The 17,786-nt window shown below is 40.7% G+C and overlaps 1 protein-coding gene across 5 annotated transcripts in view; it reads right to left on the reverse strand.

Moving 5' to 3' along the window:
• The window catches only part of TAFA4 (TAFA chemokine like family member 4), a 75,859-nt gene that overhangs the window by 35,326 nt on the left and 22,747 nt on the right, over nucleotides 1–17,786 (reverse strand). For all 5 annotated transcript variants that reach the window (XM_083795214.1, XM_083795213.1, XM_083795210.1 and 2 more), the window contains exons 2-3: nucleotides 16,827–16,963; nucleotides 13,721–13,836 (exon numbers count right to left, since the gene is read on the reverse strand). In XM_083795214.1, the coding sequence (XP_083651340.1) occupies nucleotides 13,721–13,836; nucleotides 16,827–16,963 (253 nt within the window). The remainder of the gene's footprint in view (nucleotides 1–13,720; nucleotides 13,837–16,826; nucleotides 16,964–17,786) is intronic.

Below are 17,786 nucleotides of genomic sequence, written 5' to 3' on the forward strand. Positions count from 1 at the left end.
GCAAGCTAAATTATCACTGAATCCGCAGCATCAAATTCAGACAAACAGCAGTAGTGATGTGGCAGTTAACAAGAATGAGATGAAGCTTTCTTTTTGGTGTACAGGAGACAACTGGTAAACTGTGTCACAATAAACACCGTCTACCAGTACCGGCATTCAACTACACCATCAGCAGAATGGAAGAATCAAAATTTAGATTTCATCTGTTTTAAGCACTGAGGACTTACCCACATAAACCTTGGGATTTATATAGCAGTAGAAAAGACTGTAGAAAGTAGAAAGGTTGTCCTCCATATACAAAAAAGTTAACCTTCCTGGAAAGCAAGCACACAAACAAAACCCCTCCACTTTCCAGCAAGTTCTTGCTGCTATAAATAATATTTGCTTGGAGTCACAAGCAAAACTCAGAGCTGCCCTGTGATTACTTACTATACATTGCACCAGGCACCAAAGTCAGCTTTCTACAGAAAATCTGCACGTATATCTGCCCTTATTTTCTGCCATATGTTCAGTTCAGCTTTGCCTGAGCAAGACACCAGCTCCAGGAGCCTCTAAGTGCTTAATTTCAGAAGCGTTCATTTAAAGACAGTTATGTTTCATCAGTAAACAGATGTCTTTGATTTGCTGCTATACCAAAACACAAAAAGCCCATTCACTGCTTTTTTTAAAAAAAATTTAAATGTAATATTAAAGCCCTGCTAATTCACATACCCGTATAAACATTGCACAGAAAAAAAATACCACGTAGCATGTAAACATATAACATGAAGAGTAATCCCAGCCTTTGCACATATTTACCAGGTTACTGCTTAACCATTTTAAACTTTAATGCTTGTTTGGATACAGGACAGCAGAATTAACTGAAGATGTCAATATATTATTTAATCTTTGATTCTAGTCAAGAGAGTATGTAATCATTAGCACAGACCTATTTGTCTTCCTCTCATTTCATCATTCTGTAATTTAAATGTGATTTCTGAATTTCAGCTGGCTTATCAAATGCTCAACAACATCATGAGATCCTGTCTCCACAGAAAATGATTTCTGCCTTTCTTCTTCCTTGAAGACTGTCATGTCCTGTTCATTCTATCAATCAGCCTGACAGTATCTTCCTTTCACAGAGCGGATAGCTTAAGTTATCAGATTTATGCAAAAAATAACAAGTAGCTCTCATTGCCCCAGAGATCACTTTGCAATTGGATGTTGTTCTTTAAACAGGGATGCTCTTATTGAAGCGCTGTGTTTATCCTTGTGTATTTCATGCTCTCTTCTTTTTATATTCATCAATTCTTTGCTTAATGCTTTATTTACAGTACGCTACATCAGTGACTTTAAAAAAAAATACTACTTTCTGATTGAAAATCAATTACAGAAAAAAGTGCAGAGAAAATGGAAAGACGGGTATTTAAGAAATCCATTAACACAAAATGGAGTTAAGATCTGCAACATACGCTTCTATGCTAGTATAGCTTATCTATGAGCACACAGGCTCTAAACGCACCACATCACCCAGACAACTCCAGTGACCGGCATCTTTCTTTCATGCTTCTCACCCTGGGTGGCATGTCCAGTACAGATGGTACAGTATTCTGTGTAGTGAACAGGGACAGACATGTCACCAGAGTGTCACAGCCACTGCACCCCTCACATGAGACCTGAGCAGGGCACCACGATGCTTCCTCCTCACTCCTCCTCCTCGAGTCAGCTAGCGTTGTGATTCAGCAAGGAGCCATTGTGACATGATTAAAGGGAGAGGTCTTAACATTTCACTGCCAGAGGTCAGGACATGCTGCCTCTCAACACTAGCTACCTTTGTGTTACCTGTGTCTCACGCTGACTTCCGTACAAGATGAGTGTCACCCCTGATGGCATGTATTACCGACTGTATTATCACCTCACCTGAGACAGGACTCCACTTCTCTCCCCCATGGCCACCTGCAAGTGGCAAACCAGTCCTCAGTGGACATGCTAATAATATAAGAGCAGTAAAAATTAGCGATATCTCATTACAGCCATCTGCTGAGGCTGCCACAAAACATCATCTTCCCATTGCCCGCCTCTCGACTGAATTCATTTCAAAACATACAACTTTTCCTTGGTTGAGAAATGACCTTGCTAATACTATTTATTATTTAATGGACCTCGGTCTGAAAGCTTGTGTCATAGTCCATGATAAAAAATAGTGAGCAAAACTTAATTGACTGCAAGAATAGAATATTTAGCATTCAATGCAAAATGTTAACAATATTTCAAAAATGCCATTTCTTTGCATGGCCTTTAGACCAACTTAGCTAATGGACTCGGGACTAAGAAGTATTGGAATTAAGTTTGGGAAGGAGCTTACCAGTCGCTTGTCAGCTTTGAAAGGTTTTTGCACGGTGCTGTCCAGCTACAGTGAATGATGGTATTTAAGTACCGTACTCTCGTTTGCACAAATACTGGCACAGCCGCCAAGTCCCAGGCAAGGCAATCTAAACATAACCTCTGTCACCGCTCTGCAAGTGAGCCCAATTTGTTTCTAGGACCTGGAAATATTCACCGTGCACATGTGTTCCAGCCCCATATCTGTTAAATGGGAATAATCACACTTCGCCTGTAAAGCGCCTGGTGTTCTCCTGACAAACACCTTGTATCGCTTTGATTTCAGCTAGTCTGGCTGCCAGCGCTGAGTTACTCCAGCAAATCGCTGTTTGTTTAGACTGAAGCACTTGAGGCAAAGACCCTTCTCTTTTGTTGAGACTCAACACAGAGAGAATACTGGATCACCCTTATCCCTCTGGTAAACTGATCATGTTGCAGCCACAGTTTTTCATAATGCTGTTTTGACACAGTTCTTGCTACAGTCAGAAGAAAAATTGAAATGATTTTGCGGAAAACCCGACTCAGGCCTTGATTCTGATCCAGAATTCAGTTAATCCAAATCCCTTGATACTAGAGAAGGGTCAGAAAAATGCTTTCTGTAGTCACTGTTGGATTAGATTCGTTCCCCCAGAAGAGGACATGTTTTCACAGTAAACTCTCTTTTCTGTCTAGCTTGGCAGAAATTACCATGTGACACAGTCTGGATGTTTCTTGACATTAGCATAGCAGAATTATTTGTCAGTTGTAGACTAATTATCTTGGTTCCTTGTTTGGAGACTGTTGCATCCCTTGCAGTAAATTGCATTTTGCTGACAGCAGCGATTTCACTTCATTTCTAAAGGATGTCAACACAAAGTTGTGGGGTTTTTTGGCTATCCAGTAAAAAAAAAAAATGCAGGGGGAAGAATAGTGCACCTGTCAATATTTCCAAATGAAATGCCAGCCTAGCGCTTTTTCCTTTGTTGTTCTGACAAACAAGAATAAATAAATAAAAAAGACAAAACACACACACCTAGAGCATAGATCTACCAGCAAAACCCATGAAATCCATTTATGTTGTTCCTTTCCCACTTCTGAAACCTTAGAGATAGCCCAAAATCTGAAAAAAGTAACTCAATACAAGGAAATTAAACTCCATGTTAGAAGTGGCAGTCCCCAAAACAGACAGCCTATTTGGACATGCAGTCAAGCAAGAGTCAGTCCTAAAAGGCGACTTTTAGTGCAATTAAATTTCCTTTTTTTCTTTTTTTTTAAGCAAGATGTATTTAGAAGCACTGAAAATAAAAGTATCAGTACAATTTTAATTCTTCAGTGACCCCACAGTATGAACTCCAACAGGGTGCACCTAGACAACAGAGGGGGCCTCTTTCTACGTTCCAACTTTTAGATGAGAAAGTTCACATGATTTAGGTTTTGGACTTTTGTTTTCTGTTGGAGGAAAACCAGCATCTGCTGAAAGGATTGAAGAGACGGAAATCATTAGCATATACACAACCTGGGCCAGACACTCATACTGCTGGTGTGATTTATGCCAAATGACATAATTTGCATTTTGTTCAAATTATGCTCTGACTTGATTTTTGTACTTACAGTAAATTGAATTTTCTAAGGACAATCTAGGAATACCTAGGAGTACGAACAAACATCAGAGACAATATACAGCCTAAGATCTTCCTGTTTGACTTTCTTAGAAAAGGACATCTCCTCAAAATAGTAAGTCATAAGGAGACAACCACCATTCCTCTGGGTGACCAGTTATTTATTTTCCCTCATTAAATAATAAAGTGTGCCTGCACAATTATTGTTTATTCATGAAAGAATATGGTTCCTTAATTTCCAGTGCTTCGATAGACTTTTTATTATACCACCAGACAGTGCAAATGACATCACTGGGGCAGGAAGAGGGAATGTGCCAGAACGCCTTGATATTTTCAAGTTGTTTGGCACATAAGATAGTGTAAAAGAGCCATAAAGATGTCTGTCTAGGGAAAACACATTTTCCATATTCTTTTTCAAGAGATATTGTCTTTCATTGTGCTGTGTATTGGATCAGGAAGAGCACTGGATCTGACCTGGTACCTCGCAAAGGTCATAGATAGGAACGAGGGACTCGCATGCTGTTCTGTTCCCTTCTGCACTGTTAGTTGCTGAACAACTCTTGTGCTGGACCCAAGCAGGCTAATGCCACCTTAGAGGCCTTGTACTCCCTCATCTTCATGTCCTGTCCAGTGATGATCCAGAGGCAGCATGAAGGAGGAAGGTCAGCATGCTCTCTACCCACTTCCATTACTTGCTAATGTAGAGGGAAATCTCCCAAGCAAAAAAGGAGCAATAGAAGAAATGACATACAAAGCAGAAGAGATTCTCTAAGCTTTTTCACCCGACCTGAAAATAGAATGCATGGGAAAGACTACCTTGATACATTTAAATTACATTCATTTTTGCTAATCAGGCATCAACAGCCAACATGAAACAAAATCAGCCACAGGCAACACCCTGCAAACACCTGTTAACACAATCACGATCTGTTACATTCCAGTCCTGATGTTCCACCCCAAAAGTATAACACCACGCTAGTTTGCAGCAATTTGTTGCTGTGAAATTAAAAAAAAAAAAAACAGTAAAAGAAAGCCATTTATCCTAAAATACTCACTGCATCTTAGGATGCTACTTTAAGGAAACTCAGGGTGTGAAACTAACGGTACAATTTATCAGAAATATGCAAGCAGTAAATAAAAACCCAGAGAAAACCTGCCTCACACTTATTTTTAAGAGATGATGACGAGGTAAGTCAAAATAATAGTGACCGTCACTAGGCCACAAGGCACGTGGATGATGTCCATCAGAGAAACAACAGTGAAATAAAGTGGAAAAAAAATAAAGGCAGGTCAAACACTAAGTAATAGAAATGTTGATCCTAGATTTTTCTGCTCATAACTTTTGTTATTGGCAAAGTATCATTAAAGATTGCCACCCTGGAAGATAATGGATGTCAGGTGTAGCCTCCGCTCCTGTGCTGATGGGTAGCATCTCCAGTCTGATGAGGAGAGATTATCCTGCTGAACCCTACAAGACATCTTTAATCTCCTGATTTAGAATCTATTGTTCTCTACCAGTTGTCACTCTCCTGAAAGAATGCAAGAAAGCTGCCAAAGACTGAAAAACAGACAGCTGCAGCAAAGGGATACTGGCAGCAACTTGAAGGTGCTCCTCCAACAATATCCTTAAATGTTAGTTTAAAAAAAATCCATCTGCAGGTTCTTCTGCTGTTAGTTAAACATTTTTGTTTTCCAAGACAAGATGCTTGCCCAACCATGTCCTTGACACCAGCCACATTCACACCATAAACTCCCAATCAACACCAAGGCAGCTCTCTGGCAAGGGAAACTGCGTGGCATGAGAACAGAGCTGAGCTCTTCACGTGTCTTTGTGGAGTAGGCACAGGTGGGGCCAAACACGGTAGAGCCAAGCACAACAACTGATTTCCTGCTCTTAAGTACTTGATTTTTTTCCTCAAGCCTTTGCAGTCACTCTTTTGGGATGAAACTCGCCAGTAGCACAAAGCCCTACAATTACATTAAAATTGGAATATAAGTTTGGGGCAGGCTCTGAGCTGCTATTACAATTAATGTGATTGTAAGGCTGTGGCAATGCAACCCATGCAGTAAGCACAGATATGTCGATCAATAGCAGAACAGACCCTAAAGCAATTTCCATCCCTCAAAATGGCAGTGATTTGCAAAACACTAAATGATGAATTCTGTAAGAATGACTGGCTTAAGCGTTAATAAAATCATAACTATAAAGTCTAACTTTTCTGTTGGGACCAAAAACCGTATCACATATCTGGAGCAGGCTGGAAACTAAACCACAGAAGAATCACAAACTCCCCCTTCGGTGGGTTCAGGACTTCATCTTAGGCAAGTCTTTCAATCATTTCAAAGCAAGTCCTTTACATTTCAATTTACTGCCTTCATCACTCAAGCATCCATCCTCCCAAGGACTCAGCATGCTGACCTCCATGTAAACCCAGAGCACAGCTCCCCAGTAGAACGTTCCACTTTTCATTGCATCACTTCACTCAAGTAAATACTGAGGGCAAGATGCTTTCCATCCTATTTGTGCATTTCCACTTATCCAGCCACATCTTTCTCCCCACATTAGGGCAAGCATACCCATTTGCAATATGGGTACTGTTTTGTAATACAAGTTCTAAATCAGGAGGAAGTAGATTAAAAGGAAAAAAAAAAAAAAGAACAAAGGAAGCTTTCTCGGTTGGAACTTTGGTCAATGGAACATAAAGATCACCATTTATTGCACATACCAGCTGTAATAAAAAATGATGTTGCCAACGCAATATGAATAAAGACAGTATTTTCACAAGCTTTCTCCAATGGCTTTAGAATAGGGTCACCTTGATATTGCTGGAAAGACCTTGGTTTCAGCCCCCTGGTACACACGTTGATACAATAGACTTGACCATTTTTGTGCTAAATGAGATTGCACCTTTCAAAAATCTCCTTTCTTTTTGTTATATAACTCCCCCACATGCATACACACCCCTTTTGAACATGATGAAATATGCTAAACAAAACCTACACATTCTTCAGTTCATCTGTAATTCTTTCCCCTAACTCCCTGGAATATATAAATCTCTTCATATACAATCATATTCCTCTCAACTAAAGTGCACATTCATGCAAAACTGTAACAGAAGCTATGTTTTACCTTATAAAAGACTAAATTAACACTGAATTTCTTGTTACTGGTAGCATTTATGTATCCACAGTCTTTGTCAAAAAAAATCTCTCACACATATAACAAGTTCCCACTGTTATTTAAAGTCCCCCGCACCCTTAAAAAAAAAAAAAAAAAGATTGTGCCTTTCCTCTTTTTTCTTCTCAAAAAATAAATATCCCAGCAAACTTCACGCAGCAAACTCTGCTCCATTCTGTCTTAAAGGGATCCTATTGCTCAACTGAATTGCTTTTCCTACCTTATTACTTCAAGAGATTACAGCTAGGGCTGTATATTGTAGCTAGCCTATATTTAGAAGCTGGATAATAAAACGCATAAATAACACACTGAATAAAACATTAAGACATAAAACGAGTTAAACAGAACAAAGGACTAAAGCTTATTGTGCATTAACCACATCTGACCCATTGAAATACAAAGGACTCATAATTCTAATTAGTAAAATGCACAGTTATGACTTAAATCAGGAGACTTAAATCAGCAAGAGCAGTGCCCATCTGCAGCTGTGCGCTGAAGTCCCTTTCGCAGCCTTGCGGAGCCCTCTGGTGGAGCGGGGAGCCGAGCCCTCAGCACCCCAACGGCACCGCTCTAATGAATGGTGCCCCAGCCCGAAAATCAGGGGAGAACCAGAAGCCTGTTTTTCCCCCTTCTTCCTTGAAAGCAGCAATGTTTCTAACACAATGCTGCATCTTTCAGACACACAGCCTTCACTTAAGCAGATGAAGTCCCCGCACCGGCATAAGGGAGATGTTTTTCCTCTGACTCTACTAGGGGCAGAATTATGCCCACAAAGTATTTAAAGATGTGAGCAGCTGCAACTGATGTGGAACAACCTTGTCTGCTGCCAGACCACCTGAAACCTAAAGCACTATCAAGAGGTATTAACAGGTCTGAATTCCAGCTGACAGTAACATTTCACATTCAGAGAAGAAAAAAAAAAAAAGACTCAGAGGGCCCTGCAGACCGAAACAATGTCTGATACATGCCTCAATACATGAACTGCTGTTTTGTGCAGGGATGATCCCAGTATCATTTACGCACACCTGCCACTCAGCCCCCACGTCTAGTCCAACAGCATCGCTGAATCCTTCGTTTGTCCTTCAGAAGAACTCTGCCGTTCATTTCTTCACCTGGTATCAGCACAGGGTGTGCTCCTGGTAAAGCAGGGAACTGAACAAGTTTTTACCTAACCTTGGCTGCTATTGACTCTTGCTGCCTGACAGAGGGCAACGCAGCACGTACTCTCCCAGTGTGTTAGAGGGGCTTCTAGTTTTGGGAGGGATTCTCCCACTCCTCCAAGGAACTGATTTCTTTGCTGTCTGGGACACAGAAAGGACTTGTTAAACACCCGACTTAACACAAACCTCTGTACTGCCTTCAGCTGGCCTGGTTTGCGGTCCAGCAGCGGCAGACCTTTGCACCAGACCCATGTCCATGCAATACCTGTGACAGGTGTTACCATGCCCAGTGACAGGAGGTCTGCTTCTGTGACAAACCAGTGACCTGGATTTTCCCACTGGTAGGCTAGACCTGCACCTCTTCAGAGAGCAGTCAAAGACGGGTGGGAAATCAGAGGCGGACACACTCTAAACAGGCTCTGTCTGCCCTAAGCACTAGCAAGGGCAGAACAGGAGCAGCAGCAAGCAAGGAGAGCCTTTGTCTTTTGCATCAAGGGGCACTGCTGCATTATTCACCCAGATTGCTCCTATGCGAGCTGAGATTTTCCATGTATCTGTCTCATCCTTTTCAAGCATCAGTTAGAAGAGCACAAAGGAGAATGCTCATAGAAACCCAGAAAATTAGCTCAGGTCCCGGTGCATGCCCTGCGCAGCACAGTCTACAAAAGAAGCCCATCTTTCACACGTGATGGAAATCGCTGGTCCTCTGAAAACCAGCCAAGACAGCATCCTGGTTGCTGGAGATCACATCCAAGATACCAGGCAGCAAATTAGATTTTCTGCTGCATTTCACTAAGCAAAGAGGTAGAGTTTTCAACAGCTCGGGATGCTGGTAATTCCCTTATGAACCCACTTCCCAATCTCCACGGTCATGCACATTTGACTTGTCACTGGCATTTTTAATAAGACTTCTCCCATTAAACCGCTGATAACCCTGTAAATTAAACCATCTGCAGAGCAGCAAGGAATAAACTCTAAGAAAAGAAGTTACTACTCATTCCTCCAGTTGGCAAGACAACCAAGCTGTGTCCCAGTGCATTCAGTGATTTATCCCTATGCTCCGCACCATCCTGCAGCTGGGAGAAGCAAGCAGACCATTAGGGCAGAAGTCCTCACTTGAAATCACACATACACACACACACACAAAAAAGAGAAAATATGAACAAAGTAAGACAAATTCAGAGACAAATTTGGCCCTACAGGTGTATTTTAAATATATGAATTCCAGGCATATTAATAATGGACTCTGCAAAATCTAGACCGTTCAGCAAGCAGAAGGCGGCTGGAAGTATTTCAGGTGAGCACTACCACATAAAAATAAAATGCAGCAGCCTTAAGAAAAACCAAGCTGCACTGGTAATTCATGACAGAAATTGCTCAGCTGGCTGCACCAATTAATGATCTACAAGTCCAGCCCCCAGGTGAGGCGACCTGAGGAAGTTTCTATTCAATGCTTCATCATTTGTGGATCCTGACTTACAACAGCGAGGTGGAAACAAATCTTTCCTGGTACTAAATGTACATTGCTTCATTCAGCACAGCATGGAATTGATAGTTATATTGGTATCAGTTAGGAACTCTGGGAGCCTGAAATACTGCCCAATTTTAAATAGCTCTAGTAAGGTTGGTGCTTATGCTTCTCTCTGCTGTTGTCAGTGCAAAAGACAAACTCTTCAAAAGGGTACTTTAGAGCAACAAATTCAGACATAGTCTAAATAGTCTTCTCTACAAAGTTGTACAGGGAGCCTGCTGAAATAATCTGCATAACTAGCATCCTCAGTGATCTAACAGTAAAGGGAAGGAACATTTCTCCCCTACCTTTTGCCTAGTTAACTCTGCTAGTCAAAGCAATTACACTGTTTAAATGAAAAATAGGCTGAGACCTCCAAGCTGGGCTCAAGATTCCAAACTTCTTCAAAGCAACGGCAGGACTGTCTTGCTAGATTGAATGGTCTCTTTCTCCACTAAGAAGTATTTGATGACAGTGAATATATTGCAGAACAAATGAATGGGTTAGGCCTGTCCTATGCTTTATTACAGTGGTGAGACCTTTTTTGTCAAAGGGATTGCTCAATACCATTGTCTCTCACTTTTCAGCACCAGGATGGCTTCTGGGTCCTTAAAGATCTAACCTCTGTCCCTGTCTGAATATTACAGAGACAGCTGTCGAATGTCGTTCTTTCAGGTGCCATCTAACATGACCAAAGTCGATAAGTGTCTTTTCCTGGATTAGGCTCCTTAAAAATCACAGTATTTTGAAAAGAAAAAAAAGTCAATCCCCACTTTTCAGCTTCAATTCTATTGTCTGCCTTTGGTTAATAAACTTTCTTAGATGTAATGAGTAAGCATGTTTTCAAAAGAAACTAGTGGTGTCAAACACATAGATTGAAACACACTGATTTTCAGGGTCATACAACACATTCTTAAAAAACAGCTGCCCCTAAAGTATCATAAGGTAGGCACCTCATGTCTCATAAACAGCAGGTGTTCCCACCTCAATATAAACCTGCTAGGTTATGGCTGCTTGACCTAAGGGATATAGGACAGTCTTTGCCAAACCCAAAGCCTGAATTCATCTCTCTACCATCTAACATGCTCCAAGACATTTTACTTTGAAAAATGTGAAAGCTGTCTATTGACCAGAATTTGTGTTTTTAATCTCATTTGCCCTCCGAGAACATGTTAATTTATTTTAACCAGATGAGGTTAATTATTTGCTTTCCATGAAATGGGCTACGCTAAAAGAAAAAATATTTGCTTTCCTGATGCAAATCAGGAAGGAGCAAGACATTGCTTTGTTCGCTTATCAGATCACACATTAGAAATTCCTCAAAAATTCCCACCTCAAAAACGAGGTGGAAAATGCAGGCCCCTTCAGTAGGGTCCTCCAAATGCTCAATGATGCCATGCACCAGGTACGGGGAGCTGGATAATCAAAAATGGGGGTGATTTGTAACTGGCACATGGAATCATAAAGTGGAATGGGGTGACTTCAGTGTACGCATGAGAGAAACTCATGTCTTGGGAAGAATATGACACCATGAGTCTAAAAAGGTGCGTGAAGTTCCAGCTTCAATGGAATCTATTTGAAGAAAAGCTCCACAATCTGACCTCGCTATTTAATGAAGAGCAGAACCTTTTTTTAGCCTACCAGAAAAAGCACTGTAAGCAAATGTGCTTAACAGTCGAGCAGCTTGATTGTGTTTTACAATACCTCTTTGATACAGGGAAAAGAATTCTTAGTCTCAGTTAAAAGTATGCAGTCAAGCATTCTGAAATGTTATGTTAAAAGATTGCCATAATTTACATGACACATAATGACTATTCATCATATGAGCCCTCAAAAGAAGATCACTGCTGCCTTATTACAGGTATTTCCCTTTGGTACACATGCAAAGTGCATCTTAAAAAGACAAAAATAACATTCCTTCTTACAAGACTCTTCCCTGAATGACAAACGCTGCAGAAGTCTATTCTCCAGGTTCTGCTGAGGTCTGAAGAGGAACTTCAATTGTTTAATCAGCTCTGAAATGCACTGCTAAGCAACAGTTGTTTATAGGAAAGGTCAAGAGGGCCTAATTAACTTGTCGTTGCGTGTAGACCCCCTTCCTCAGTGAAGCAATTTAGCCAGTTTCCATAACAGCTACCTGCAAAAAGGTAACGTGGATCATTCCCTCACCCTGTATTCAATTACTTTATAGGCTTTTGCTGAAACTCCTCAGTTATTCTCCTTGACCTGTGACTGCATCTTATGGCAAACACACTTCACTGCATGGAAAACACATCTACCAGGGCCTGAAAGAAATAGTGCCCAATTATTTTGGCATTTTGTCAGTACCTCTAGCACACTTACTGCTGAATTGTAATTTTTGGCCAAATCCTCTGCCACTGAAAGGTGACAGACACCCAACAGAAAGCAGTGGGCTGGAATCCACTTTAAACAGCTCAAAACCTAAGGTGTTCAAACAAAACCAGCACGCTTGAACTGCTGATAAACCCTACTCATCCATGCATCAGAGAAAACCCAAGAGATTTCCTTTCTTGATAAAAAGGCTAAATTTCAATAAATCTTGAATGAAGCAACAGGCTCAGTCTGAACGGGCCATGACAGATGACGTGTCAGAGCATGGTAAGAAAGGTCCACAGCACCAGGGAACCCAGAGCACGGAGGTGTGCTGTGCAATTAACACACATTGCTGATGTGCTGTGAGCATGTAGATATAGACACAGCAGCTGTATGCAGGTCACATTCAGTTGTGCGTGCCAGGACTGAAAAGATTTTGGCAAGCTCATGAGGATCCTTCAGCTCCTACCTAGACACCCACCAGAAGCAGCCAGGAAAGAGATCAATAGGTTGTCTCATCTGGAGGATGAGCCCTCTAACAAATGCATCCCCACTTCCTAGCACTGAGCTGAAGTGGATGCTAACATTAGACACGGACCCATGAGAATCTGGCTCAGAGCTAAGAACACTATATATGGATTAATGGCCACACACCTCATCTGAGAATGAGACTACAGCACAAATAGGAGCACTTGCAGAAATCCCCAAACCAGCATGACACTAACTACAGTACTGAGAGTCCAGTCTTCTCATTGCTAGGGTGCTGCCAGGTTTTTAACCTCTCCTAAAAGCAGAGCCCACAGGTGGTATTTTGTTAGCTTTACCTCTCTTGCTTCTGGGATCAAAGGTGATACAGGTTATTAGCACTAATACATCTACATTTCTTTCTGTATTCAAGCTGGGGTCTCTGCATGGTCCTAGCACAGACCCATTGCTACCAAGTTCCAGTCCAGTATCAATTTATGAAATCAACCCAGCTTGTTCTGAGCTATTTCTGTCATTCTGTCATATATAAGATACTATATCGTGGCTGGTAGATTATCTTACCAGAATAGTGCATTCTCTTAAATGCAATTATCTTTCCGTTTGCCTCACTATGCAGCAAAAAAGTAGCATACCACAAGCTGAACTAAACCGCAGTTCAGTATTTGTGTTACTTAGTGAAAGAACTGGCTCATGTAGTCTTAGGGCTTTGATCTATTGCTCACCAAAGTCAATGATACCATTGTAAAGTCTCCTGATAACTACTGGATTAAGAAGGGGAAGATAAAGATACATTTCAGAGCAGTACAAAAAAGGGATAAAGCAAGAGGGCACAAAAAAATCCAAAACTCCTAGCAGTCATTAAGTTCACTGGGCAGATTTTGTGGAGTGATTTCACTACATAAAACTAGCAGAAAACCCCATGAAATTCTACAGTAACTGATTCGGTTGTTGCTGTATTTTTAACCCATTGCACTGATTATAGCATGCTGTCAACAGCCACGTCAATTATCCATTGCTAAAGAGAGGGCCCTAACACTCTGCAAGTGGTATTAATTGGTCTCAGTAGCACGCAATGAGTTCAAAAAGCTCCTACCTGTATGTCCCCGGGGATGGTGGCTAGAGGCGGACAACAATTTACAGCAGACCATTAACACATAGACCAGAAAAAGCCAGTCAGATAGAAGCATTGATTTGGCACAGAATCTCATCCTGGAGGCAGAAAAGGAAGCAGATGAGTGAAAGAACAATATGAGTAGGGAATAACATAAAAACAATGCTGGGAAGGAAAAGCTGCAAAGATGCTGAAGAATAACTAATACATCTTATTACAAGGCAACACCGACAAAATCACATTCACAGTTCGGTTGGGATCAATTCTTTTTGAAGCATGTTTTATGGTTAGAAGCAATGCAATGGCTATCACACATCATATTACCCACACGCATTTATAATAACACCATGCGAGTGCAGTATATTTTTTTTACAAATCTTGAGGAGTTTAAGACCCATCCACACTCAAATTAAAGATGCATATTTATAAGGTGCACTACTATTTTTAAACTGCACCTGCCTCAAAATCATAGAAACATCACAGAAAAGTGTCCTTTTTACTTCATACTTCTCAGGACACATTTGCTAAAGATACCAGCATCTGCTAGCTTTCCTGGAGATCAATAAGTTTGCTAAGGGTTAAACAGTCATGAAGCCACCAGCTCAATCAAATACGCAAAGACTCACTACTGTACCAGAGCGTTAGAAACTGCATTTCAGAAAACGGTTGTCCTAAAGAATATATAAGCAGATATTGTTAGCCTCATTTATGTGTAAGAGCTAAGACCACAAATCCTCAGTAATTTTGCTGCAAATACTTACAACTAAAACCCTCAATAGCTTATGTTATGCTATTCATCACATCGAAAGGTAATCTGATCATTTTCTTAAACTCGGTTATGATGATTTATTACTCGTGCAATACATAAATGGGCATTATGCACTTGAACCCTTAGATGTAACGTTCCACACTTTCAGCAAATGCTGTAAGTAGGCATACATCAAATTAATTAAAGGCAAATTATAGATTTGCATAAATTGAACTAAATACCGCTATGAAAGCGGTGATGTTAGTCTGTAGTTAATCGGCACTCTGGGATTTGGACAAGCCTATCACAAGCATGCTTATTTGCACCAAACAGTCCTTTGAGAACTTTTCCCTTCAGATTCCAGCTCTGATTCTTCCATGTACTTCCTAAATAATTTATCGGTTTATCTTTATGATACCTGAAACTGTTCAGCTAGTCAGATCATTCAAGTGCTGAACAGCCTGACAGATTTAAAAAAATTTGAAAATTAAATATATATATATAATGCCTTAACCCCACTGTCAAAGGCAGGTGAAGCACTTCAGTCCTGTTTTAAATTTGACCACCATCTGCAAGTGAAGCCAAAATAGGCCTCACATTTTCTCATCTAAAAGTGCTTGCTTTTCTCTTTTGCACATCACCAAACAATACTGTTCTCAGCATGTATTAGTGGTAACATTGATAAAGTCCAAACAAATCACTTGTTAATAACAAAAGTTAGAGGTCAAAAACCCATTGTAAATATATTTTAGCAACAAACACTATTTTGCACTTATGAAACAAAACCTGAATGAAAAACCCAGCATCTTCAGCTGTCCTTGTAGACTTCACTCTAACCCATAAACTTTTTTTTTTAAAGCTCTGCAAATGTTGTGGAAAAAAAAAAAAAAAACAACACACCATGCCTATAGTTTTAAGAAAAAAATCATTTAAAGAAGCTACATTTTAAGGACTAATTTGGGGAAAATGGACTTTTCCTTTTATTAAGTAGACGCTCTGTTTTGAGCCCAATATATTGCCACCCTAAACACAAAAGAACAGGTGTAGGAAGAAACAAACTGAGATTCTTTAAAAAACAGTGTACGAGAGTCTTCTACAAGCATGAAGTACCCTCTTACAGAGCGCTCCCAGGCTAATTCAGAGCACCTACTCTTCAGCTAATAAACATGGGCCTAATTCATCTCTCGCACCCAGTGAACCACATAAAGTGGTGCAGTTAACCACATAAAGTGGTGCACATAAACCAGTGCAGTTAACGGGGTTGAGTCACCGTGAAACCAGCACAAATGTTGCTATTGCTGTTTATCTTAGTCTGAGTAAACAGCCCAATAGGCTTTGATTTTCAGAATTTAGTCACCCAAATCTTCCCAAGGTAACATCATTTTCTTGAGGAGACAGCTGAATTTAACCCTAATTTTCTTTCTTCCTTCATGAGAATAGTGACACCTTGCACCTCATGCACCAGTTACCACTAAATAGGAAGTCATGATTTGCTCATTTTGCAACACTATCCCTCAGTTGCTCTAAACACAAATACAGGAATTTGATCCAGGTATCAGTGGACAGCCCAGCTCTGGTATCACTGTGTAGTAACATAACAAAGACAGTGACCTTCCTTCAGGTGTCCTGAGGCGTGAAAGCAGGATTTAATCCTTGGAATTAAATTCCAGAGATCAGAAATTCTCAGCATACCATTTCTGGTGTGAGTTGATGAAAGGAACAGGTATTTGGCCCCAGATCATGCACTGGCAGCTCAACAACTCCTACTTCAGCATGTAAGTGAACCCAGGTGTTACCACCATTCCCAGTACAGGAGCAAGCCTGGTCTCACTGGAAATCTATGCTGACATCATCTCAAAAGTTTTTCCAGATTATGAAAATCTGACTCCTTTGAAGCCATGACCCTAATGTCAGATAGGGAATAGGAAACCATGTTTAATCAGGTTAACAAGGTAACCCTAGCCTTTTGTAACTATATTCAAACCCAGGAATAAATACTTCACTAGAAAACACAGATATATCCAAAGTGAAAGGCTGCTAAAACCAACCAGTGTCATTAAAATGATATAACACTTGCAGACTTCAGTCTGTATTGCAGGTAGACAGGACACAAGTCTTCAGCCTACTAGTATAAAGAAATACAGGGGGATCTTTAAAAAGACAGAGAAAAAATGAAGTTTGGCAGACAGACGCAACAAGGGGTGCTGGGCCCTTCAGCTTCAGTGGGCTGCCACTCTCAGAAATGTCAAGCCTTCGTTCTCTGTTGGATTAAAGTGGATATTGTTGCTAACCAGAACAGCAAATCTTCAGTGTCATTTGAAAGATAAAAAGTGTTCTTACCTTGGGGACTTTGCAAGAATTTTGTTCCAGTCAAACACAATTATTTCAGTGTGTTTTTCATAGTTATTCCAGATTCCCATTTGCGGCTGCAAATAAGCCTTTCTGCATTTCAGAATTCTTTCCTTCACTTTGGGGACCTACAAAGAAAGCCATATTACACTGCAATTAATGTCTAGAATGATGCTGTAAAATAGATCTTCGTTATCAAAATCATTGTTTCACACTGCCATCTACAGTACAATCCAAGGCAAAAGGCAGCAGTCACACTGCTCTTTTCACTTGCTTCCAGGAACACAGAGAAACAGTGATAAGACAGCTCTGAAATATCACTATATTAACTAAAAGCAGAGTTTACTCCACTGGAAATTACAAACACAATGCACGCTGCTTACTGCGTCCTTACAGCCATGTGCCTCTACACAAATGCTGTGGAAACTGTTAGATCTAGAAAAGACACCACCACAGTGCAAACAGATTTCCACATGATTACTTGAAACCTCCGACAAATTGAACCAGAGGTTATTAAAGACAGGGTGAAATCCTTCACTGTCTTCGTAAAGATCTGGCCAAGGATTCCAGCTACCTCGGGAACAGAGGGTCTGTAGGGCTGCATCTGTAGGATTGTGTCTGTGTCATCAATGTGTTATGGCTCCCTCTGATGCTTTTGGCTCCCGGCATCACATCTCATGCCAAGCCCACCTGTATCCAGAAGCTCCATTTCCAAGTCGCTACGTGGAGACAGTTTTGCAGCAGTACTGACGCACGTTCCACAGAATAATGAGCTCAAACACTCCATTTCATAGGCATTCGAGTCTCTTTGCTTTTATTGTTTATATTTGTTCTCTCACTTCTATCCCTGGGCTCAACTTGACCTTCTGCTATTGAAAACATGACACAGTGCAATTTGTGAGAGTAATAATAATGTGGTCTTCACTGACAGAGGGATCACAATAACCTTTT

Source organism: Anser anser (assembly GCF_964211835.1).
Source record: "Anser anser genome assembly, chromosome: 12".
Taxonomy (NCBI): Eukaryota; Metazoa; Chordata; class Aves; order Anseriformes; family Anatidae; genus Anser; species Anser anser.